Source organism: Panthera tigris, chromosome D4 (assembly GCF_018350195.1).
Source record: "Panthera tigris isolate Pti1 chromosome D4, P.tigris_Pti1_mat1.1, whole genome shotgun sequence".
Lineage (NCBI taxonomy): Eukaryota > Metazoa > Chordata > Mammalia > Carnivora > Felidae > Panthera > Panthera tigris.
In genome coordinates, this window is record NC_056672.1 from 72,320,494 (window position 1) to 72,344,679 (window position 24,186).

The following is a 24,186-nucleotide window of genomic DNA, read 5'->3' on the forward strand; positions in this document are numbered from 1 at the left end:
AAATTTATCCACATCTATCCATACAAGTCCAGCCAAATTGGACTTTTGGTGTTTCATAATGGCCCCTACGCCTGTTCTGCCTCTGTGCAGGCTTTTCCTTTGCTTTCACTGTTGCTCTATCTTCCTTGGCTGAGACGCTCTTCTTTCAAAAGTCAAGTTCAAATGCTTATTCTTTTTTTTTGTTGTTTGGTTGTTTTAAAGATATATTTATTTAAGTCATCTCTACACCCAACGTGGGACTTTAACTCACAATTTCAAGATCCAGAGTCACATGTTCCACCGATGAAGCCAAACAGAAGCCCGCCCCTCAGATGCTTATCCTGACATAGGCTTCACTGGCCCTAGGCTTATCCTCTCCTCACTAATAAGGTGCAACTAGAAAGTTATCTATTAGCGTGTTTGTCTCACCCACTCTAGACTGTCAGGTTCTTGAGGGTAGTGAAGTTCTCCACTTCCTCCTATGTTCATTCTTTATTGCTCATTAAAAAGAAAACAAACAAAAAACAACCTGTGTTCCCTGTGCGTAGAGGTAAAGAAGAACAGCATTCAGTAAACACTGGCTGAGCTGATGCAGAAACAGGACTCGTGCTGGCTGCCGGATGCTGGTGGTGGGGCTGACCGGCACCGATGACCTGATGCGCCCTAGGTTGACCTTTTATTCTCAGTGTAAACATGTTTGCAAAGACCCTTGCCTCCGTGGGCCTTAAACTCCTAGAAAGGCTGAGTTTCTACTGCCAAAGCGAAACAAAGAACTGAGACCACTTAATGAGACGTTTTATAGATTGTTCAGAGGAAACAAAATCTGTTTGAAATCAGTGAGTCATTTTAGTTTTTATTACAGAATCATACAAAGCACTATTATCTGTATTTTTGAGCAGTGGCTTTCAAGACTTTTTCTTGGGGTGACTCACTGAAAAAAAAACAAAACAAATACCTTCTCCATCACGACCCAGGTCATATATATCCATTCATTCCCTCAATAAGCAGGTACTGGCCACCTACTATATGCCAAAAACTAAACAGAATACAGTAGTGAACAAAGAGGAGGGGAGGGAAGGAAACAAATCCTCACCTCAGAGATCTTACATACTAGTACAACAAACAAAACAAGCAAAACACACACACACATGGAAATAGAAGACTCGTGAAACAAAATCTCCTATTACCACATGCCATGCACTCTCATGCTATTTTTTCAAAAAAAAGAAAAAATGCTGGTCACACCCCATTAAAGCCATTAAGTTGGCTTCTCAATTTAGTAACAGGTTGAGGCCTGCACTCGGAAAAATACTGGTCTAGACAATTTATGAAGTAGGCAGAGTGGGTGCTGTTCCTATTTTACAGGTGAGACAGAGTGACATGCCAAGAGAGGCTGAATGAGTTACCCCCATTCACCCATACTGGGGGGGGGGGGGCGGGCGGGAAGCAATGTTGAAGCCTCACCTAGGGCTTCTGACTGGCCCCCTGCCCTTCCCATTATCCTCCGCAGCCTTCCCAATGGTCTTACTTCCTACTTCTGATATGAAATCCTGACTTTTGCCTGGAGCAGCTCTTCCTGCCCTTCCAGGTAAAATCGGACCAATACTTCCAGGCCTGTTTAGAATGCTTTGTGTTCTGAATGCCTCTTCTATGGTACACTGCCCTCTGGCTTCCTTATCATTTCTGCTATGCCACAACAGGCTCCTCTCCACTGTGACTTCCTTCAGAGCAGGCCTCCTGTTCCCCCCACCATACTACAATGTTTTACAGGGTGTGTATTAACAAATACATACTGAATAGAACTGAATTTGTAAGTGACTCCCAGGAGAGGGGTGCAAGGAAGTGCTTACTAGCCCGGACTGCAGGATTTAGCAACATCTATTTAAAAGGCTAAGACTGGGGCGCCTGGGTGGCTTAGTTGGTTAAGCATCTGACTTTGGCTCAGGTAATGATCTCACGGTTTGTGGGCGGAAGCTCCCGGTTCGTGGGTTCAAGCCCCTCATCGGGCTCACTGCTGTCAGCACTGAGCCTGCTTTAAACCCTCTGTACCCTCCTCTCTCTGCCCCTCCCCCACTCACGATCTCTCTCTCAAAAATAAAAAACAAATAAATAAAAGGCTAAGAGACTAGAAAAGATACCACTGTAAAAAAGATCTCTTTATCTAGGTTATATAAGTCACACATTAGGTAGAGGCTTCAACAGTATAAAAAGTATACAATCCAAATGTTTTACCTTCTTAGCATCAATAGATAAATTTAGAACCATGCCAGTCAGTTGTGGGTTGCACAGAACAGAAACTGTCAAAACAATTCAAGAAAATGAGGGCCACTGTAGAAGTCCCAAAGAAGAACTGGATGGGCCTGAGGCAGGACAGGGGCCAGGGGTCCCTGGGAGCTCCTCAGCAGCAGGGAGTAAGGGCACCTTTGCTGTAATAATGACCATTACAATGGAACAACTGCCACCTCACCCAAATGCAGAAAATCAGTTCAAATTCTCAAGAATCTAAATGGCACAGCCAAGTCTAGAATTGTCCATCCTTGCTTTAATTAGTTTGGGTTAACAGAGCTAAGCGGTTGTTGCAAATATCTAGGGAAGGAGGGAAAGAAACCCTTTGAAAAGGGAGATGAACTTCGATTAAATATTGACCTAAACTGGAATTTTAAGTTTCAGTTCCTACCACCAGAGATGATGGGGACTCAAGGCTAATATCAGGTCAATTATAAGTAGCTATAAAATACTATATCTGTGATATAGTATAAAATATAATTTCAGTCCTATTAAAGGTAAGAAAAAAACGTAGATTTTAGCTAAATGACCTCTAAGTTTCATGAACATAGAAATCTATGACTTTATATATACATACACACACATATATATACATATACATATATATATATACACATATACATATGTGTGTGTGTGTGTGTGTGTGTGTGTGTGTGTGGTGAAAATTGAATTCCCCTACCAATAGTTTTCAGACTTTGTTCTGAATTAGAGATTCTAATTCTGTAGGACTGGAGTAAGGTAGGAGGCACTGCCTATTTAAACAGGCACCCCAGATTCTGTTGAAGATGTGTCATATTGAGAAACTTGCTTAACCTAACTCCTTAAATTAAAAAGGGGCTTGACTTGCATACATTTTTAATTAGAACAAAAATGGACAATAAAACTCAGGGACACCACACATGTAGTAACACTAAATAATAAGAGCATGCACAAATTTTAAAACCACATTTCTTATCACTGTTTTTTTGGGTTTTTTTTTTAATTTTTTTTTAACGTTTATTTTTGAGACAGAGAGACAGAGCATGAACGGGGGAGGGTCAGAGAGAGAGGGAGACACAGAATCTGAAACAGGTTCCAGGCTCTGAGCTGTCAGCACAGAGCCCGACGCGGGGCTTGAACTCACACGAGATCATGACCTGAGCCAAAATCGGAGGCTCAACCAAACTGAGCCACCCAGGCACCCCTCTTATCACTGTTTTTAATAGCATTTAGTCACATAATTTATAGTGGCATAGGTTTATAAAAGATGTTTAAGATTTGTTGGTAACTTAATTGTATCTTAGATTTTCTTTGAAAATGAAAACAGGAGAGACAGTTATGAGTTAAAGATTTCAGGACGACATGTTGACTATAAACACAAAAGATACACTGATAGCAATTCTATAAACAGCAAATATAAATGTAACTTATTTAAGTCCATTGGTTCACATTTTTAAAAGCACCCTCATTTTTTTAAAGTTAAGTACTATATATAAACGGTTCATGAAAGTCTATTGTGGACAATGATATATTCAGGCCACCTAGTTGGGGGCGGGGGGTGAATGTATGGGACCATCCAATCCAGAGTCTGATTTGGAGCTAAAACCGAACTGTTCTGTGTGACAAAACAGTGACAAGTAGCATCATCAGTTCCTCAGCGAGTACACTTCCCAAAGCTCGCATCCTCCTGGTGACCCTCCTCTTCTGCTTTGACTTACACATACCTTTCTTTCAAAAAAGCAAAAAGTATAAAAGTTCACCAAAATTCTGTAAGTCACAGTTTGTATAGCACTAAATGATAGTAGCTTTGGCATCTGATATAGTTGCCTTTGCTACAAATATTTTCTTCACTCTGGGTCAAGGCGAGGTAAGACAGGAAGAATAAGATTCCCAAATGCGGAGTCTTGAGTTATGAAGTATCCAGATGAATGTGCATGTGCGTGCTGGAGGGAAGAGTTTAAAAAAAAAAAAAAAAAAAAGCAATTAAGCTATTAAAAGTCACAGTTTTTCAACCAAGGCATTAAAATTACTTATCCCTGAGACAAAATTTATTTTAAAAATTAGTTCTGCTGCTGCTAATTTTGTTTAAATACACGGGAGATGGACAGTAATAAAAAATTCATATTAACAAGCTGCACCAGGCACTCATTTATCAGACCCACTCTCTCCTCTGTGATTCTCTAAAGTCAATAATGAGTCAAAGACATGAATTACTTTGTAATTCTCTAGCAACAAAGATCCCAGAGATCTCCTCTTAATCAACAAAGCAGGAACTTGAGAAAGAAGGGCAGCAGTTGGGAAGGGAGCCGATTACTGGTGATTAAGACACCAACATTTTGTTGAGAATGTTGTAATGTAAGTAACAGAAAACCACCAGTGACCTCCCTCTATCGCTAGAGAAAAGAAGACTGTTTTTAGGTTGCCTGAAGTGAGATGATCTTTTATGTCTCTTCCAATTCTGAAATTCCAAGGTTTAAAAGCATAAGTAATGATGGCTTGTTCAAGGTCTCCGAGAATGTTAAACTATCCAAGATCACTGTAATACTAAAACTGTTTATTATTACTATGAAGAGCAAAATTTTAAAAACTGATGGATTATCACATTCCTATGGTCAGTGTGAATCTTTAAGCATATACTGACCATTAAAAAAAGAATCCAAACAACAAAGAACAAGTAAGACTATTAAGGGATGTAACGGCATGACAAATTCGAAAAAAGTATGTACATACCATTAAACTAGGCAGTTTAGCTTTTAACATCATTCTGTCCATCCAAATATCCTAAACTCTTTTGTACACAAGCAATCCCTTGCCAGGTACGGCACAGAATCAATCATGGCGGTGTCAAAACCATAAAAGATACTTTCATTTCTGCTGTATTGGTCCTTCAAATCCTTTGAGCATGACTGAACATCAAAAAACCATTGCAACGATGTGCGCAACGCTTTTATTGATATCATTCCACTGAAATACAAAATAGGAATTGCGCTGGATTCCAAGATCCAGGAAATCTCCAATGAGACAAGAATGTCAGTTACACTTGGCTCACCTGCAAAGCTGCCTTTTGTTGGGCTGCAATATGCTGCTGCTCAGCATGATCCCGGAAGTCCTTATTAAGAGAGGGTCTCGAGAGTGCAATGCTAAAATGGGAATCTTAGTTATTTGGCTGTTGAAAGTAGAGACTTCCTTACTTCTGAATCACATTTTTCTTTTTTTTTTTTTTTTTTTTTAATTTTTTTTTCAACGTTTTTTATTTATTTTTGGGACAGAGAGAGACAGAGCATGATCGGGGGAGGGGCAGAGAGAGAGGGAGACACAGAATCGGAAACAGGCTCCAGGCTCCGAGCCATCAGCCCAGAGCCTGACGCGGGGCTCGAACTCACGGACCGCGAGATCGTGACCTGGCTGAAGTCGGACGCTTAACCGACTGCGCCACCCAGGCGCCCCTACATTTTTCATTTATATATTCTTTATAGGGATAAAAAAGGCCTTCCAGAGTAAGTCTTTTTTTCCTTCTCCCACTGTCGACGTTAATTTATATGAAGAAAGCCTATGTTATTTACTGGGGCTTCGAATTACTTTTTTTTTTTTTTTTGATGATTTTTTGGGGATGATTTATGGTCCCTTACTTTCAAACAGATCTGAGGTTACTCCAGTCTATCATAAAGTTACATTTATGATGAAAACAGAAGAACTGAACGTTTCAAGCAGAAGGTACAGCAAGTGTAAAAAAGCCCAGGGCAAAAGACCTTGATGTGTCTGAAGGAATTAAGAGTTCAATAGGATTGAAGGTCAGGATTGAAAAGGGGTGAAATGGGTTAGCAAAAAATGATGCTGGGGAGGAAGGCAGGTGCCAGGATATGAAAAGCCTTGTGAAATACATTAAGAAATGTAGACCTTATCCTAACAGTAAAGGGAGACCCCCAAGAGTATTAGAAGCAGAGAAGTGACATGATCACCAGTACCATACGATGGCTCTGAAGGACCACCACTATGGCAGACAGTGCTGGTCACCTCAACAACTGCTGGTCTTCTTATTTCCTTGCCAATGGAACACAAACTTAGTTCTATTATCGGTGTTTCCATGCTTCAGGGCCAGCCAGGCTCATCTCTCAGGGGGTGAACTCTGGTGGGTGTTAAGACAGTGCCATTCCCCTTGCTGGTTTCTGGCTTAGGCAAGAGAAAGATACACAATTCTGGGCAACTAGACTTGATGGGTAGTCTGCCAGAAGGCTTCTGAGAACATTTTCCATGCTCTTGCAAAAGGAACACAGGGGAGGAACCTTCTGGCTTTTGCCTCTATAGGTGGCTCAGTGTAGAGGTGAGGCTGAGGCTACTGCAGTCGTATTTTGACCATTAGGGAGCTGCTGACCCACAGAGAAAGGCACAGAGGGAAGCCAGAGCACTGCTGACACTGTTGGGCCACCGCATGACGCCACTCTGGACACCCCTGCTCTTCATACTCTTGGTTAACGTACATCCTAATGTACGTGCCCATTTTCTTGGTTTTCTGTTACTTTTAGATTAAAGCATCCTAACTGACACAACTGATAAATGTATTCAGGAAGACTTAAGATGACAGGAAACTTAGTGAGGAAGCAGCTGTAGTAATTGAGGCAAGAAATGAGAGTGGCCAGGACCAGTAGCAATGAAGAAGAATAGATTTGAAACACATTTCAACGTATAAACATAAAAGAATGGTAAATGCTTTGAGATAGAAATGAAAGGATAATAATAATAAATGAAGGTCACACTTATGTAGATCTGTACCATCCATTGAGACAAGAAACCCAAGAATATTAAGTAGTTAGTTAGAGGCACCAAGGTAAGAGTTGTTAAGCTCGGGACATACTAAGTTTGAAATGCCTCAACGACATCAGAGTGGAGGTATCCAGGAGGCGGTTTGGGACTTGGGAGAGAAAACTAGATAAAAGTTATCAGCACATAAATAACAGGCTGTGAAAGCGGATGCAGCTGTCCAATGGAAAAGATGTGAGAAGACTGGGAAACTGGATCTAGAACTGAACTCTGAGGAGCACTGACATTCACGAGACAGGCAGTGGAGAAATGTCTGCAAGAGAAATCAAGACAGTGTGACACTGAGTGAATGGAAGCCAAGGAAAAAGAGTATTTGCAGAAGGAGGGAGTGATCAGTGGTGTCAAATAATGTTAACACGTCTCATAAGAAAAGGACTCTGACCTACTGGACTTATCTACAATGAGGGTGCAAGTGACTTAGGGGAGCACCTATTCTTGGGAAGCAGGGAGAGGGGGCCTCAAGACCAAGTGGAGTGCACTAAGGAGTAAAAGGGAGTCAGTTAAGATGAGGATAAACAGCACTTTTAAGAGGTCTGGCTGAAAGAGAGAGGAAGGGGGGCGCCTGGGTGGCTCAGTCGGTTAAGCGTCCGACTTCGGCTCAGGTCACGATCTCGTGGTCCGTGAGTTCGAGCCCCGCGTCGGGCTCTGGGCGGATGGCTCGGAGCCTGGAGCCTGTTTCCGATTCTGTGTCTCCCTCTCTCTCTGCCCCTCCCCCGTTCATGCTGTGTCTCTCTCTGTCTCAAAAATAAATAAACGTTAAAAAAAAAAAAAAAATTAAAAAAAAAAAAAAAGAGAGAGGAAGGCTAGGGTGGTGGTTAAATGGGGTAATCTGAAGGAAGAGATGTAAGAAGGCAGAAACTGAACACAAAGATCATCAAGATACCTAAATTTTACCAGCTTTACAGAACGCTTAAAGAGTGGGATGCTGACAATAATTTCAGTAACAAACAAAAACCACACAAATCCTTTTCTTTTTTAAAAAGCAGGCTGTAGGGAACATTAAATATTCTAATTAGAATTCAAATATTTAAAATCCAACAAAATCTACTTGTCTAATTTTTTCAAATCTAACTAGGAAACAAAACATAACATGTAAATTCCAATATTAGAGAAATAAACCACTGCCGATCAACTTGAGGTATTTTGTCCAAAATATTTTTTATATCACTGAATATAAAACCCATATTATTCGTCAATACCTAGCTCCAGGATGATTTGTTGAAGATTGGTTCTGCATGAGTAATTTTCTTTTCTCTTTGTCCAGTTCTGCCAAGATCGCAACTCTGTTCTTGTTTTGAAAACCTAAGAAACACAGTGGGTGGAGGGGAGAGAGAAATAAAAAAACATTTTAGAGATATTTTTATAAACCCAGGCCATCTAGAAACCCAGAAAGCAAATTCTATTCTCTAACGAGATAACAAACTCACTAGTAAGTCATTTCCCTAGATGGTTACTGTCTTCCCACTGCCTACTTCCCAGTGGCTTTACCAGCACGGACCACGGATACATGTAAAGTCCAATACTGACTGAGGGACTCGAAAGACTTAGTTTTAAAGAACTGTAATCACCAAGGTTTTCAGGAGGAAAACAGCAACAGACATGCTCAGACCTAAACAATATTTCTTTTTCTCAGCTGCTTTCATTCAGAAATGACGCACAATCTTTCAAGGAACAAGTCAAAAAACGGTGACTGCCCACACAGCAATTCTGGGAAAGAAATGGAGCCTAATGGGGGGCGGGGGGGGGGGGGGGGGGAGGCAGAAAGATGTGTCTGTTAGCAAGTACTTAACATTAGGCTTTTGATTTTTAAATTACAAAAGATCTAGAGCAGAGGGGGCAAAGTGCTGGCCCAGGAGCAGCATCCAACTAGGTTTTTAAAATCTGAAGTAAATGCCAACATGTAAACATTGAGATAATTTAAACAAAATTCTCAGACTTCTTGCTTCTCTAGAAACATGTTGAGAACTGGCAACAAGGGATCTGGATACCCCATGGTAAAAATTAACTAGAACGAACAGTCCTCACCTTTAATGGGCACTCTCTAACTTATTGCAGTTCTTATTCAACTTGTTTATACGCCCTGTGGGCATTTGAGTTTCTGATCCCTAATTCAGAAGAAAACAAATGGAAAGATAAAAGACAGGCAAACGAACCTCAAAGTGAGGTCTCTGTAAACTGAAGAACGCCTTCCAAGGGAAAGGAGCACTCTCCCATTTGTATACACGAAGTTACATATATGTAAAGCAAGTTACACCACTGGGTATATTTCCACCTATAGGACGAGACTTTTCTCCACTTCTCAGAAGAGGCTAATGCATTCTTAGAAGATAATTCTGTGGTTCCATCTTTGTAGGAATTTAGAGATACTATAAATAGAAAAGTCCTGAAAACTGGGGCACCTGGCTGGCTCAGTCGGTGGGGCCTGCAACTCAATCTCAGGTTTGTGAGTTTGAGCCCCACATTAGGTGTAGAGATTACTTAAAAAAATAAAAATAAAAATAAAATAAAGTTCTGAAAAGCAAATTTAAAAATCTGATAGTGTCTAAATTATGTGATGAGCAAAATAAATAACCACACTGGAAAGTACTGATCTGCTGTTTACAGAAATACCAATTTCCCTCAAGATTAATTTGTTCACAAAAAAATGTTTTAGGGTCACTATCAGTAAAGTAATTGTATGTACGTAGAAACTGTATGTACAAAACATCAAAAAGACTACATGAAGATAATTTGATAAATAACGTTCGGATAAATACAAGCACAACCGAGTTTTTCAATGCTCTTCGTGTATAAATGCACATAAATTATTTTTATTTAAAATTTTAAATGTTTATTTATTTTTGAGACAGAGAGAGCATGAGCGATGGAAGGACAGAGAGAGAGAGGGAAACACAGATCAGAAGCAGGCTCCCGGCTTTGAGCTGTCAGTACAGAGCCTGACGCGGGGCTTGAACCCATCAACCAGGAGATAATGACCTGAGCCAAAGTCAGATGGTTACCCGACTGAGCCGCCTAGGTGCCCCAATGTAAACTATTTTTAAATGTGTTTCCTCCAGGAAAAGGAACCAGAGTTCTAGGTGCATGTCTTAGGGCAAGAAAAAAAATCAAGAAGGGCCTGGAACATCTAGTGGTCAGGAAGCAAGAAGTTTTTTAAACAATGTCCAAGGTAGTGCTGAAGACAAGGAAGCCAACTTAAGGTTAGCCAGGCTGTCACAACTGGAACATTAAAAAGAGAATAATAATTATAGCTAAATAGAACAAATTCAATCTATGATAAGCCATGACTTCATAGAAAGATACAAAAGGGAAAGTTAAAATACATAAAAATAGTTGTAAAGAAGGGTGAAAATAATAGTTATTATAATTAATAATTAGTTATAATAATTATAGTTAATAATTAGGTCAGTGTTAACATTTAGGGGTTTGTTTCTCCTATTAAATGTGCCTGTTTATAAAGTATAGCTGAATACTTTTTTGTTAAGGTACAGGGAGGCAGGGGCAGGCACAGGGAACAGGGGCTAAGTCAAACAGTTCCAGAAAAAGCAGGTTAGGTACTAAGAACAGGAGAGGTGGATTCAGTGCAGGTCCTCACCCATATACACCATTTAAAAGGGGACCCAGTGGCAATGAGCACCCATGTCACACAATGACCAAGTAGAAACTCTGAGTTCTAACTGGATGAATTAGTGAAATATCCTAAAGAAAACTAACTGTATAGACCTAATAATCCCGGACCTCTTGGGAGATGAAATGCATGAAATCCTGGCAGTAAAGCTACCAGAAAAGGGCAATTCATAATGAAAACAGAACACAGAAGTATTTCATTCAGGGACTAACTCCAGGTTGTAAGAAACCAAAAATCTGTGAGATCGGCATGAGCTTGCAAAAATCCCATTAACTAACTTAACAGGTAACGTTTAATTATAGAAGGGACCCAGTGCACACCACCACAGCTTTTAAGCTTTTAATCTTTAAAAGCATTACCAAATCTTGTGTTTTGGCTGAGAATCAAACTTATCAAAAACACTAAATCCTGACTTGTCTGAAATTTTGTTTTTTGGTAGTGGTAAGATTACTGTAACCCTAGGAAAGTATAGAAAAATTACCAGGATCCTGGGAAAGTACAGAGGTAAGAATCTGAGAAAATTATTATAGCCCAAGGAAGATATAAAAAACAAGTACAGAATGAGTAAATTAATTAATCATGGGTTAATATTTTAAAATCGATTTAAGTGTACTAAGTTTTGCAATAATTAGGGATGTGTTACACAGTCATATTAATTATAATTCTAATTTAAACTATTACAGAGAATTTAACTAAATAAGCTTATAATCAATTCTACAGGTTTAAAAAATGTTATTTTAGAACTTAGTTTATTAGATGAGTAGGTTTAATACACTGTCAATTAAATTATGAGCAGTGATGAGTATTTTCTCCATGCAAAAGATCCCCTCAGACTTCAAAGAATTCATTAGAATATTTAAACAAGGGGTCACTGGCCTGGGCTAGCTCCTAGCCTTTCCTCCCTGTAAAGAGGGGATAATGCTTATCTCTGTATCTCACTTGTGCCCCCATGCTCCCACCCAGAAGCTTAAGTTTTATCCTTATAATTCCTCTCTTCCTACCCACATCTAACCAATCACTTAATCCAACTAATTTTATGTCCTAAACGTCTCTAAAGGAACTTCCTCGATCAACTCCTTTTCCAGCCTAACCAAACAAAATGATCTCTTGCATAATATTCTAGATCTTAATGTGTAACTACAGGCAGCTGAGAGCCACAAAGGCTAAACTTTATAGGGAAAGGGAATGGTCAGATCTTTTAGCCTTTTATATTCTAATCTTGTCTAATGCCCCTGAAACCTATGCTTCCTTCTTGATTTTTAAAAAATAATATATAGTATTATTTTACATGTCTGTTTTGCACAAAACATTTACATTATAAAAGTATATAAAAGTCAACAGATAGCACTTAGGGAGTAATAATAACTTATTGCAAATTTGAAACTTAAGGCACAAACTAGGTAGTTTATCTGGTTGTATTGAATGATGTTCATGCTCTCTCTCAAAAAATGAATAAATGTTCAAAAAAGGGGGGGGGGGCGCCTAGGTGGTTCAGTTTGTGAAGCATCTGACTTCCGCTCGGGTCATGATCTCGCAGTTTGTGAGTTTGAGCCCCGCATCAGGCTCTGTGCTAACAGCTCAGAGCCTGGAGCCTGCTTCGGATTCTGTGTCTCCCTCTCTCTCTGCTCCTTCCCTGCTCATGCTCTCTCTCTCTCCCTCTCTCTCAAAAAATGAATAAACGTTTAAATAAATAAATAAAGTATAATGTTATGTAGTGAGAGTCTCCCACCTTTAGGGTTTATACAAACAAACTCTAGGACACCAATATAACATTTAACTGTTTTATTATACTCACTACATGAGTTTTTTTTAAAAAACACACACCTATCTCGTGCCATAATTTAACATTGCTACATTCTTCTACACATTTCACAAAGTTACATCCAACTTTTATATTCTTAGAAGCGTAAGGGTGTTAAAGATACATCTCACGTGCAGTACTTAATATTCCTTTGTAATTAACCTGTTCCCTAACAATTATCTTAGAATAAAGCAGCAGTCTCTAAAATACTTCTACTTTTAGAACTTTAACCCTACCTCCATCCACAACCATATATATATTCTCATCTCCACATTCATTCATAGAAACATTTAACTCCTACACATTTTTTGGTCACTAAAAACATTCTTGAGGAACTAGCCTCACGTCAATTACATTTAAAACCTAACAGCTTGGGCACCTGGGTGGCTCAGTCGGTTGAGCGTCTGACTTCAGCTCAGGTCATGATCTCATAGTTTGTGAGTTCAAGCCCCACACGTCAGGCTTGCTGCTGTCGGCCTGTCAATCCAGAACTTGCTTTGGATCCTCTGTCCCCTCTCTCTGCCCCTGCCCTGCTTGAGCTCTCCCGAAAACAAATAAATATTTTAAAAATAAAAAATAAAACCTAACAGCTGATATTCACTTTACATGAATAGCTCTATCACATGTAAACAACAAGCACTAACTGGAATTCTTTCTACTGAAAAAAAAAAAAAAAAAACAACTCTAAAGCTAAAGAATGAAAATTATTTTCTTTGTTCAGTAGGGTTATGAATCATCCACTTTCCAATTACAGTTGATAAACTGCTTTCATAACACTTTTTAAAAGATATTTTAAAATATTATTCAAATCCTTTGAGGTGGTTATCCTACAAGCTAGATATTCTTCACAACTATACTTTTTTTTTTTTTATCTTGAGGGAAAGAGAGAGAGAGAGAAAATGTGAGCAGGGGGAGGGGCAGAGAGAGAGGAAGAGAAAGAATCGTAAGCAGGCTCTGTGCTGACAGCACGGAGCCCGACGTGGGGCTCAATCTCATGAACCATGAGATCATGACCTGAGCCGAAATCAAGAGTCAGATGCTTGACTGAGCCACCCAGGTGCCCCTTCACAGCTATACTTTAAATCAACGTATCATACTTAAGGTACCTGTTTTGTATTAAAGGAAAGTCACTGTGGCACTATTAGTTTAACATGTTTTAAGTTATTTATTGAATCAACATATATTTATTGTGTATGCTTTATACACAGGCACTAGATAAAGTTCTAAGGATACAATGATAAGCCAGAACTTGGCATGATTCTAGCTCTCATGGCTGTCAGAGTCCAGTGAGGATAGAAATGATCAAATAATTACAGAAATGAGTGTATGCTTAGAATCTAAGATGAGTAGTCTGAAATAAAGAAAGAAAATTCTATAAACATTTATAACAATCATTACCATGGGAATTAATGTTGAGTAAACTTGACCTAGACTGGGAGCAAGTGCACCAGTGAAGGCTTCCAGGGAAAGTAATGCCTGAACTGAAATCTAAAGGATAAATAAATAAGTTCATTAGGGGTGGGGGGAAAATGATACTTCTCCCTATGAAAAGAGCACTGTAGCTGCAATGCTGAGATTAGGCTACACAAGAGAAAACAGGAGACTATTACAGTAGAACAAGCGAGAAATGACAGGACAGAGAAGTGGGAAGATAGGAACAGATCCAAGAGCTATTTAGGAAGGTGAATCAACAGGACACTGATAGAGTAAATATAAAGTAAGGAATGAGGAAGGCGTCATGGATGGTTCCTAGATTTCTGATATGGTGAATTATTTCTATTTTTCTATTGCTGCTGTAGCAAATTACTACAAACTCAGTGGCTTAAAACAACATGAAGCTATTATCTTACAGTTCTATAGTTCAGTGGTCTTACTGGGCTACAATCAGCGCTGCATTCCTTTCTGGAGTCTCTGGCGGAGAATCTGTTTCCTTGCCTTTTCCAGCATCTAGAAGCTTCCTGAGTTCCTTGGATCCTGGTACCCTTTCTCTGCCTTCAAATCCAGCAACGTTGCATCTCTCCGACCCTTCTTCTATTGTCATTTCTCTGACCACAGCCAGGAAAAAATTTGCTCCTTTTAAGGATTTGTGATTAAAATGGGTGCACCTGGATAATCCAGGATTATCTTCCCATCTCAAGGCCCTTATTAACCTTAATCACATGGCAAAGTTCTTTTTGCCACATAAGGTAACACAGTCACAGGTTCTGGGGATTATGATGTGGGCATCTTTGGTGGGGGAGGGACCATTCTGCCTAATGATATATGTCATGTACTCCGTGGTTACAGCTCAAACCTCATCCAGGGGAGACTGCTTGATGTCTAAGTCTTAGCAGAATAAAAGCATATCACATTAAATCAACATGAGTTGATTATTACCAATAATTAGCTTCTAGGTATCTAGTGAATGGCAAACACTTCTTATATCCGGTGAGATCTAAAACTCTTAGCCACCTTTTGGACTTTACTGAAAATACCTATCAAAGGAATAAACACTACTGTCTGCTCAGATGATCTCCCTGTGTTCAAGTTCTCTCTCAGACCTCATGGACTTACTCCCTGTAAGCGACTGCCACTTTTTCTACCTATTTGAGGTTTCCCATCTTCAGGACTGGCTAAATAAGATGATGAGTGATCTGCTTGAACTGACCTTTCCTCATCACTCATTTTTTTTTTTTTTTTCCCTCTTAAACTCACAGGGCCTTTTTTCATTCAGTACAAGGATTTTCTGCCTCATAATAGATGCAGAAGAGATACAAAGATTAAGAAGTCTCTGCCCCTATTCTAGAACTCCCAATTTTTTCTTAGGTGCTATAATTAGAATGTTCTAATCCCTCAGCTAAAGTGCAGTATGGGAAAACATGGGACGTGGGCACAGAATCGATTTGATTTCTCATCTAAGAACTACCAGTTACTATTTAATATTGGGAAAATCATCTCACTTTGCAGGACAAATGGGGACAATGGTAACAACTTCAAAGGGTGGTTTTATGAAATATAGGGAATATAGCATACAGCCTGCCATGTGGTAACTGCTTAATAAATACTAGCTATTACTATCTAGCATTCTCTATTAGTTAACATCATTAGATTCTCATCAGCCCCATTCTGCCAATCCACTTTCAGTGAATAGTTTTTATTACAAAGAATAAAGCTGATTAGCATGCAGCTTTCTATACACTCACAGGACAGGGCTTCCAGGCCAGGCTGAATGGATCTCAAGCTCTCTCCTAACTATACATACTCTAAGAAGCTACTTTACAGCAAATTCTGCCTCAACTCAGTTTCATTCCTATTTGAACCTGGGGCCTACAGATCAATCCTAGCACATCAGAAAAATACTGTACTCTTTGCTTTGCAGTTAAAAATGACACAAAAATGGGGCGCCTGGATGGCTCAGTTGGTTGAGCGTCCGCTTTGGCTCGGGTCATGATCTCACAGCTCATGGGTTCGAGCCCCAGTCAGGCTCTGTGCTGACAGCTCAGAGCCTGGAGCCTGCTTTGGATTCTGTGTCTCCCTCTCTCTCTGCCCCTAACCCACTCGCATCCTGTCTTTGTCTCAAAAATAAATAAACATTTAAAAAAAAATTTTTTTTTTAATAAAAAAATAAATGACACAAAAAGAAATATAGCTTAAAAAAAAACCTGTAGGGGCGCCTGGGTGGCTCGGTTCAGCATCCGACTTTGGCTCAGGTCATGATGTCACTATTCCTGAGTTGGAGCCCTGCACTGGGCTCTCTGTGGTCAGCACAGAACCCACTTCAGATCCTCTGTCTTTCTCTCTCTGCCCTTTCCCTGCTCTGTCTCTCAAAAATAATAAACATTAAAAAAACAATTAAAAAATAATAATAATCTTTAAAAATAAACAACCTACTGCAGGTTCAGTTGGTTCAGTTGGTTGAGCATCCAACTCTTGATTTCGGCTCAGGTCATGATCCCAGGGTCGTGAGATTAAGCCCTGTGTTGGGTTCTATGCTGACAGCACAGGGCCCGCTTAGGATTCTCTCTCCCTCTCTCTCTCTGTATCCCTTGGGATTCTCTCTCCCTCTCTCTGTGTCCCTCTCCTGCTCTCATGCATGTGCCCACAATCTCTCAAAATAAATGAATCTTAAAAAAAAAAATAAAAAATAAAAAATAAAAAAAAAAACCCAACTGCAAATTGCATTTTTGCATCCACACTCTCCATTTTAAAATATACAAATGCAAGAATTTAAAAATGATTTTTATCCTTCAGTGAGACAAACTCTTAATTAGGATGCAGTATACCTTAGTACAAGGCTTAAGGGTACGTTTGCTTTTCTTCTGGGCTATAGATGGTTTGGGGTAAGATAACATCTGGGCCTGAGGTCAAGCAAGACACCTCCCAAGAGTTTTGCCACCCCACTCCCACATAGCACCCTGAAATCACAGCTAAGAGCATCTAGTATGGTCCCAAATCAGTAGTTCCCACCACCTGATCTGCAGGGCTTATAATTATTACTATAAACGTTTTGAGATAACTATAAAAGAGTCAAGGAAAAGAATTCACATTTCTTCCTATTTCACTAGGTTTCTCTGTGTCTGAAATCAGGTTGGTCCAATTGGTTGGACCAATCCACACGTACATAGGACCTTGATATTTACCAATAATGAAAGATTCTTTACATAGTACCTTGGCCAAATAGCAGTTTGACAATCTGCCTCTACATGTTAAAATTCTCAAAAATGTTACTCATCCATCAAGTAGTTATTAAGAACGAACCAAATGTTCCATACTACGACAGATGCTAAGAATAGGAGACTTCAGTGATGGTTTGCCAAGAGCTTATGAAATTAGCAGTCTTGACTGCTACCACAGTATGACAGACTGCTAGATCTGCTAGAGGGCTCAGTGAACACAATGGGATTCTGTCTTCTATACTAGAGACAAATTAACAAATTGCAGTATACAGATCAGGATTTCTTTTTCAGTCATGGTTCTCTCAGTTATCATTATAAGATAATTATGGCACTTGGCATTCAATCTCTGTATTGAGTAGTTCCTATACACGTAAACAGTACAGAAATAATTTAATATAGAGAGTAAAATGCAATACACCCAAATAGGTAAGAATTTTAAAATTCACTTGGAGTCTAGGTGCATGATATGGACTCCCTCTGCTGGTGCCTAATAGCAGCCCAGGACACCAACAAAATCATGGACAACAAAAGCCAAAAGGCTAATCTAAATTCGCTTCTATTTAGATTAGGGGATGTTTCACAGAAGATGATTATGGATAAATCAAGAACAACCCTAAAAATTATTGTTTTATTGCAAATGTGGAAAAAAAAATAACCAGTAAACTGTAAATCTCGATTATTTGTGATATTAGAACAGATAATTTAAAATTTATTTTCATCTGGACTGTGTGATTTTTTTTTAGCAGCATATTTCCTTTCAAAAATAGACATATCTTTGATTTTATTTTGGTTCAAATTAAATTACTTTTAATCTGATAACTTGATGAAAAGAAGAGATCAAAGACCAGAAGGGAACGTTGACCTGTGATTAATCCACAGAGCACACAAATCACACATGGTTATTTGAGAGAACAGAACAGTTCTTAGCTAGTTACAACTGTCACCATAGCTAGCTTTTCACAACATTACACTTCTGTAAAACTCAGGCAACCTTTAGTTTGCCCTAAATGCAACTAATATACTAAAAAAGTTTACATATAATAAGACAGCAGACTTCCAACTTCCAGTACTGGCAGAGTAGTTTGGTTAGACCAACCCTGCCACTGTAGAAGTTTAAATTCTGGACAAAGGATTAAAAAATCATTATGTGAAGGCACTAGAAACTAACCCAAATCAGGCAGAAACTCCAATTAGGGAGATTTGGGAGATTCATGACTTTTTGTTCAATTCACAGTCTGGATTGCCTCACCTTACTGGCTTTTGAGGTATCAGAGGACAGAGTTCAGGGCTGGCAGAGTGGCCAGAAAATAAGGGGAGAAACCCAAGAGGGAAAGGCATAGGGAGTAAAGCCTATAAAATCCACCCAAAGTGTTTGCTTCTTGCTAAAACTACACATGTATGGGGGAAACCCTGGGAGATTTAGCAATAAAGTAGCAGCTGGAAGCTTACAAGACTGAGCAGAGATTTCAGCTACTGCCCAACACAAGGAGACAAGAGTTTGGAGTCTGAGTTGAGTTGAAGGCTTGCATCTGCTAGAAGTCACATTTCAGAGGAATACAAAAAGAATCCAGAGTCTCTACAATGTATTAGTCATAATATCCAGTATCCAATAACAAATCACTAAGTATAGCAAGAAAGAGGAAAACATGACCCACACTCAAAAAAAAAAAGAAAAAAAAAAAAATACAGTCAACAGAAACCAACTCCAAGATGATCCAGATGATGCAATTAGTGGTGACAAAGGGCTTATATCCAGACTCTTAAAAAAACAAAACACTTCATAGTAAAAATAACCCAATTTTTAAAAAATGAACTAAACACTCAAATCACATAAAAGGATTTACAATGGCCAGGAAGTACAAAAAAGAGCTCAACATTTGTCATCAGCAAAGTGCAAGTTAATACTATAATGAGATGTCCCTTCCTGTCCTCTAAAATGACTAAAATTAAAGAGACCTATAACGGTGTATGTAGAGCACCCAGATTTCTCACACATTGCCAGAGGGAATGTGAAATGGTACAAGCAGTTTGGGAAAAGGTTTGGCAGTTTTTTATAAAATTAACAATATACTCAGTTGCTCCACTTGTATCTATTAATCCAAATATCTACAAAAAGACATATAAACGAGTATTTTCAAAGCAACTGTATTCACAATGGCCAAAACTGAGACAACCCCAAAACCCCTGAACAGGAGAATGAATAAAAAAATGGTGATAAATACAGAGTAGAAAACTACTCCAGAATAAACGTAATGAACTATTGATACATGGCATGACAGTGAGTGAAAGCTGGACACAAACAAGTATACACACTATGATTCCATTTATATGAAGTTTAAGACAAAACTAAGGTTAAAAAAATCAGAACAGAGAGGATAAAAACATATGGGTCAAAAAAAGTTCAGAGTTGATAGGGAAAGGAAATAGAGGTTTGCTTTCAAGTTGTAGAACAGGAAACAACTTACAAAGTGGGATTTAATACTTTCTAGAGATTAAATTTTACTTTGTAAAACTTTTTTTTTAGAGAGAGAGTGAGTGTGAGCAGGGGAAAAGAGCAGTGACAGAGAGAGAGAGAATCTCAAGTAGGCTCTAGGCTCAGCACAGAGCCTGATGTGGGGCTCGATCCCACGACCCTGGAATCATTACCTGAGCTGAAATCAAGAGCTGGATGCTCAAACAACCAAGCCACCCATGCACCCCTAAGACTTATTTTTATTTTATTATTTTTTTTAAGTTTATTTATTTATTTTGAGAGAGAGAGCACACACGCACGTGAGCAGGGCGGGTAGAGGGAGAATCCCAACCAGGCTCCACTCTCAGCTTGGAGCCTGACTCACGGCTCTAGCCCATGACTGTGAGATCAGGATGTGAGTTGAAATCAAGAGTCCAATGTTCAACTGACTGAGCTACCCAAAATTTATTTTTAAATAAAAACTCCTTCTCTAGGATGTGTCTGACTTGATTTGCTTTAGAGAGCTTCTAAACAGAGATGTATATGAAAGTTTCTAGAACAAATGAAGATAAAGGCATGGATATTGCCTGGTGATAATATAACATCTTAAAAGTGGTTCTGGGGACGCATGACTGGCTCAGTTGGTTAAGCGTCAGACTCTTGATTTCGGCTCAGGTCATGATCTCACAGTTCATGGGATGGAGTCCCATGTCAGGCTCTGTGCTGACATTGCAGAGCCTGCTTGGGATTCTGTCTCTCCCTCTCTGCCCCTCCTCCGCTTGTGTGGGTTCTCTCTCTCTCAAATAAATAAACATTTAAATAAATGAATGAATGAATGAATGAATGTGGTTCTGACATGTGGATGCCTGGGTGCCTCAGTCGTTAAACATCTGACTTTGGCTCAGGTCATGATCTCATGGTTCATGAGTTCAAGTCCCACATCGGGTGAGCTCAAGCCCCACTTTAGGTGAGCCCGGCTTCTCTCTCTCTCTCTCCCCCTCTTGTGGGATTCTCTTTCTCTCCCTTCCTCCCTCCCTCTCTGCCCCTTGCTCACTTGCGCCCTCTCTTTCAAAAAAAAAAAAAAAAAAAAGCAGTTCTGAGGGGTGCCTGGGGTGGCTTAGTCGGTTGAGTGTCCAACTCCTGATGTTGGCTTAGGTGCTCAGGTCATGATCTTGAGGTTCGTGGGTTCAAGCCCCCCATTGGGCTCTGTACTGACAGTACAGAGGCTGCTTGGGATTCTCTCCCTCCTCCTCTCTCTCTGCCCTTTCCCTGCTCTCTCTCTTATAATAAATAAATAAACTTAAAGTGGTTCTGACTGCAAGTAAGAGAGAACACAGGTTTACACTGTGAATAATCTTAACACAGGCTAAAATACAGGATTAATAGGGGCGCCTGGGTGGCTCAGTTGGTTAAGCATCCAGCTCTTGATTTTGGCTTGGGTCATGATCTCACAGTTTGTGAGATGGAGCGGGCTCTGTGCTGGCAGTGTGGAGTCTGCTTGGGACTCTCTTCCTCTCTCTCTGCCCCTCCCCTGCTCTTTCACTCTCAAAAATAAATAAACATTTGAAAAAAACAAACAAACATAGAATTAATAGCTATTAAGAATGTTATATATCTGATACAATCTTGGACTTACTTCAAATACAGGGTTTTTACTTTGCTATTCATTTTTTATTCTGACTACAGTTAACTGCTGTATACTAACTTTTCTATTAAAACATGTTCACTATTATGGGGAAAAGTTCCCATTAATAACAAGTTCCAGCATGCGTTACCTTGTCCTGATGGGTTTGCTGCCATATCTTCCTATTTTGCTTCAACTATGTTCAGTGGCAACTGGTCAACAATTTCCAATCTCCTGTAAAAAAAAAAAAAAACGAATACGTGTACAAACATATAAAATGCACCATACTTTGATAACAAACTAAAAGTTGTCAGGAACAGCTAGCTTTCCTACAATGAAACATTTGCAGTGTCTTCGTCTCATCAGAAACATACATCTGAAAAAGCACACAGACTTAAATCACAAATTTAAACTCTGCAAAGTCCTCAAGTATTTAATTAGAACGTTAAGTGTTTATTCTTGAAGATGTTGATACCGACATTTAGCATTACTCTCTTTAATATACACCATTACGTTGTATTTACCAAATACTACCACATATATCAACCGATTGACAGCATCAATATGAGTGCTAGAAAGAAAAAAAATCATTCCACTATGGTGCTTTTGGATTCACTTAAAATATATCCAGCAACTACTGTGTATACTAAAAGCTAAAAAGGAAAACAAGCCTAGAATTTACCAAGTATATAGTCTGCACCATACACTAAGATGCTTGAAATTATTTTACTTATCAGCATTTTATAGATAGGGAGATCCGTGCCCAAGGTCACAAAGCTAGTAAGAATACTTTGGGCTGTTAGTTTCCAAACTTCGTGGTTTTTGTATTAGGCCTTGGGGAGATCGCAAATGAGCAGGACCCTACGCCAGCCTTCAAGGAACATACAATCCGATGGGAAAATATACTCTCATTCAAGCAACCATACGAAAAAGTTTAACGAACGCGCTCTTTAAAAGGCGTAACTAGTGCTCCGGAAGCAGAGAGGAGCTGATTCTTTCGACGCGTTGAAGGATGCCTTTACGGGAACCCCGTAAAAGTACAAGGGCTAGCAAACGGATTGCGGTTTTGAACAAAATATCGTTAGGCGCTTCCTCGGCAGAAGCACAGGGCGAGGCAAGCAGGTTGGGTCGGGAAGAAAGAGGGCCATCTAGTGAAGGGGAACGTTGACCGGGGATGTGACAAGGCGGCACCCGCGACTCAAAGGGCCCTTGCGGGAGGGCGTGGAGGGCAGGCTGGGCGGGGGCTGCGGCCGACACCACCCAGAGGAGGGGGAGTGAAGAACGTGGAGAACCCGCTACCCTGTGGCAACAAAGACAGCGGCAGCAGATCCGCGCTGGCGCCACACACTTCCATCCCCCGGCGCCATCAGGTGGTCCTACTTACCCGGGCCACGAAAGCGTCCAGGACCCTCCACGCGTCCAGATCGCTCTCTCAAAGAGGGCGCGACCACTTAAACACCTGCAAACAGAGCCCAACATGCGGCCCTACAACCTTCCCGCCCCCGCTACGCTTCCGCCTCCTGCCTGACGTACACTGGAGGGAGCGGAAGTCCCCCCTCCCGCCTCCAGACAGCAGCGGCTGCCAACTGTGATTCGCGCTTTAACTGCTCAGCGCAGGCGCCACTTCCCTTTTGAAGAGTGACAGCCGAAAAAGCTCATGGGAGATGCAGGCGGTGCTGTTGGGGGCGGGGCTCAGGGAGATGCTTGTCGCAGGCCCTGCCGGGCAGGGGCGGGGCCGAGACCGGCTGAGACCTTAGCACCGCGAGTGGCCCTTTCGTCAAAGCCACCGTTCAGAGAAAAGTCACTATCCTGGCCAGGCCTGTGACGATAGGAATCCACTCCGGCTAGGATAAGAGGAGGGCCAGTCTTCACAGGCAGGGCTGGCTTTTATTATTCAACAACCATCTGGGGTTTTGCGTCTGCACTTTTCCACAAATCCCAGGGATTTTTTTTTTTTATAGTTTACATAATTATACATAAGAAAAGCACCAAACATGCAAAAGTGTTTGCTACTGTGCTATAATCTGTTTAAGAAATGGCTGTGCCACATCTCAGAACACAAAGCCCCTCCTAGTGGGATCACCTGATGCCTGATCTACAGATCTACCTATTTACATTAAAAGGTAACCATGTATTGGTGTGTTTCACCTGTTCTTTGGTGGGTAACCCCTGTTATGAATATTTCTAGAATTTGAACATCGATTCTTAATGTTTGCTCAATGGTAAATGTTTATAAGGCACAACTTTGTTACGTATGGATCTCTGAAATAATAACACTACCAAGCATGTATTGAGTGCCTTCTGCATGCTAGGTTCTTCTTGTGCATCGGGCTCTGATCCTGCCATTTCCTGATTTATATATGATTTATATTTATGTATTTGTATATGAAACTCAGAAATGTTGAATTACTTTATGTCAAGTAACAACCTGAGTTTCCAAGGAGTAAATGTTTGCCAGATGCTAAGGCCCACATTCTTAAGCCTCACACATTGTCTCTGCTCTCGAGGAAGGAATTCCTCAGAGTCCAGCTCTTGCTGACATCTTCAATATAGATATAAAGTGTAATACATGAGCATTCTGGTAGTCAGCGAGGACTGCTTTTCATTTAAGAGGCATTTTTTGAGGGGTGCCTGGCTGGCTCGGTTGCAAGAGCATATGACTTCTGATCTCAGGGTTGTGAGTTGGGAGTTCTACGTGGGGTGTGGAGATTACTAAAAAAATAATAATAAATGTTAAAAAAAAAAAAAAGGCCTTGGGGTGCCTGGGTGGCTCCATCCGTTAAGCTTCCGACTTTGGCTCAGGCCATGTCACAGTTTTTGAGTTCGAGCCCCGCGTCGGGCTCTGTGCTGACAGCTCCGAGCCTGGAGCCTGCTTTGGATTCTGTGCCTTCCTCCCTCTCTTTCTCTCTCCCCCTCCCCCACTTGTGCTCTGTCTCTGTCTCTCAAAAATAAACAAATAAATAAATA

General features: G+C 40.2%; 1 protein-coding gene across 4 annotated transcripts; it reads right to left on the minus strand.

Annotated features, from left to right (window-relative positions):
- Positions 1–3,382: 3,382 nt before the first annotated feature.
- Positions 3,383–22,770, minus strand: LOC102972525 (INTS3 and NABP interacting protein). Of its 4 annotated transcripts, none has more exons than XM_007094297.3 (5): positions 22,604–22,770; positions 21,371–21,453; positions 8,262–8,364; positions 5,294–5,384; positions 3,383–4,187 (listed from the first exon to the last, which is right to left on the minus strand). In XM_007094297.3, exons 2-5 carry the CDS (start codon positions 21,393–21,395, stop codon positions 4,092–4,094), a joined length of 315 nt encoding a protein of 104 aa, XP_007094359.1. In that variant the 5' UTR covers positions 21,396–21,453; positions 22,604–22,770; the 3' UTR covers positions 3,383–4,091. The 4 variants fall into 4 exon arrangements, with proteins under 4 accessions (XP_007094359.1, XP_042820626.1, XP_042820623.1 ...); XM_042964692.1 differs by lacking the exons at positions 21,371–21,453; positions 22,604–22,770 and adding exons at positions 14,363–14,533; positions 15,183–15,563; XM_042964689.1 differs by lacking the exons at positions 21,371–21,453; positions 22,604–22,770 and adding an exon at positions 14,363–15,151.
- Positions 22,771–24,186: the final 1,416 nt, after the last annotated feature.

Bases quoted from the DNA above. Each gene is read 5' to 3' on its own strand.
- LOC102972525 (XM_007094297.3), bottom strand. From the start codon at position 21,395: ATGGCAGCAAACCCATCAGGACAAG. The intron at 8,365-21,370 runs GTAACGCATGCT...TGTGTTTCTTAG, and splicing joins AGCAAACCCATCAGGACAAG to GTTTTCAAAACAAGAACAGA. The intron at 5,385-8,261 runs GTATTGACGAAT...TTCCCATTTTAG, and splicing joins ACAAATCATCCTGGAGCTAG to CATTGCACTCTCGAGACCCT.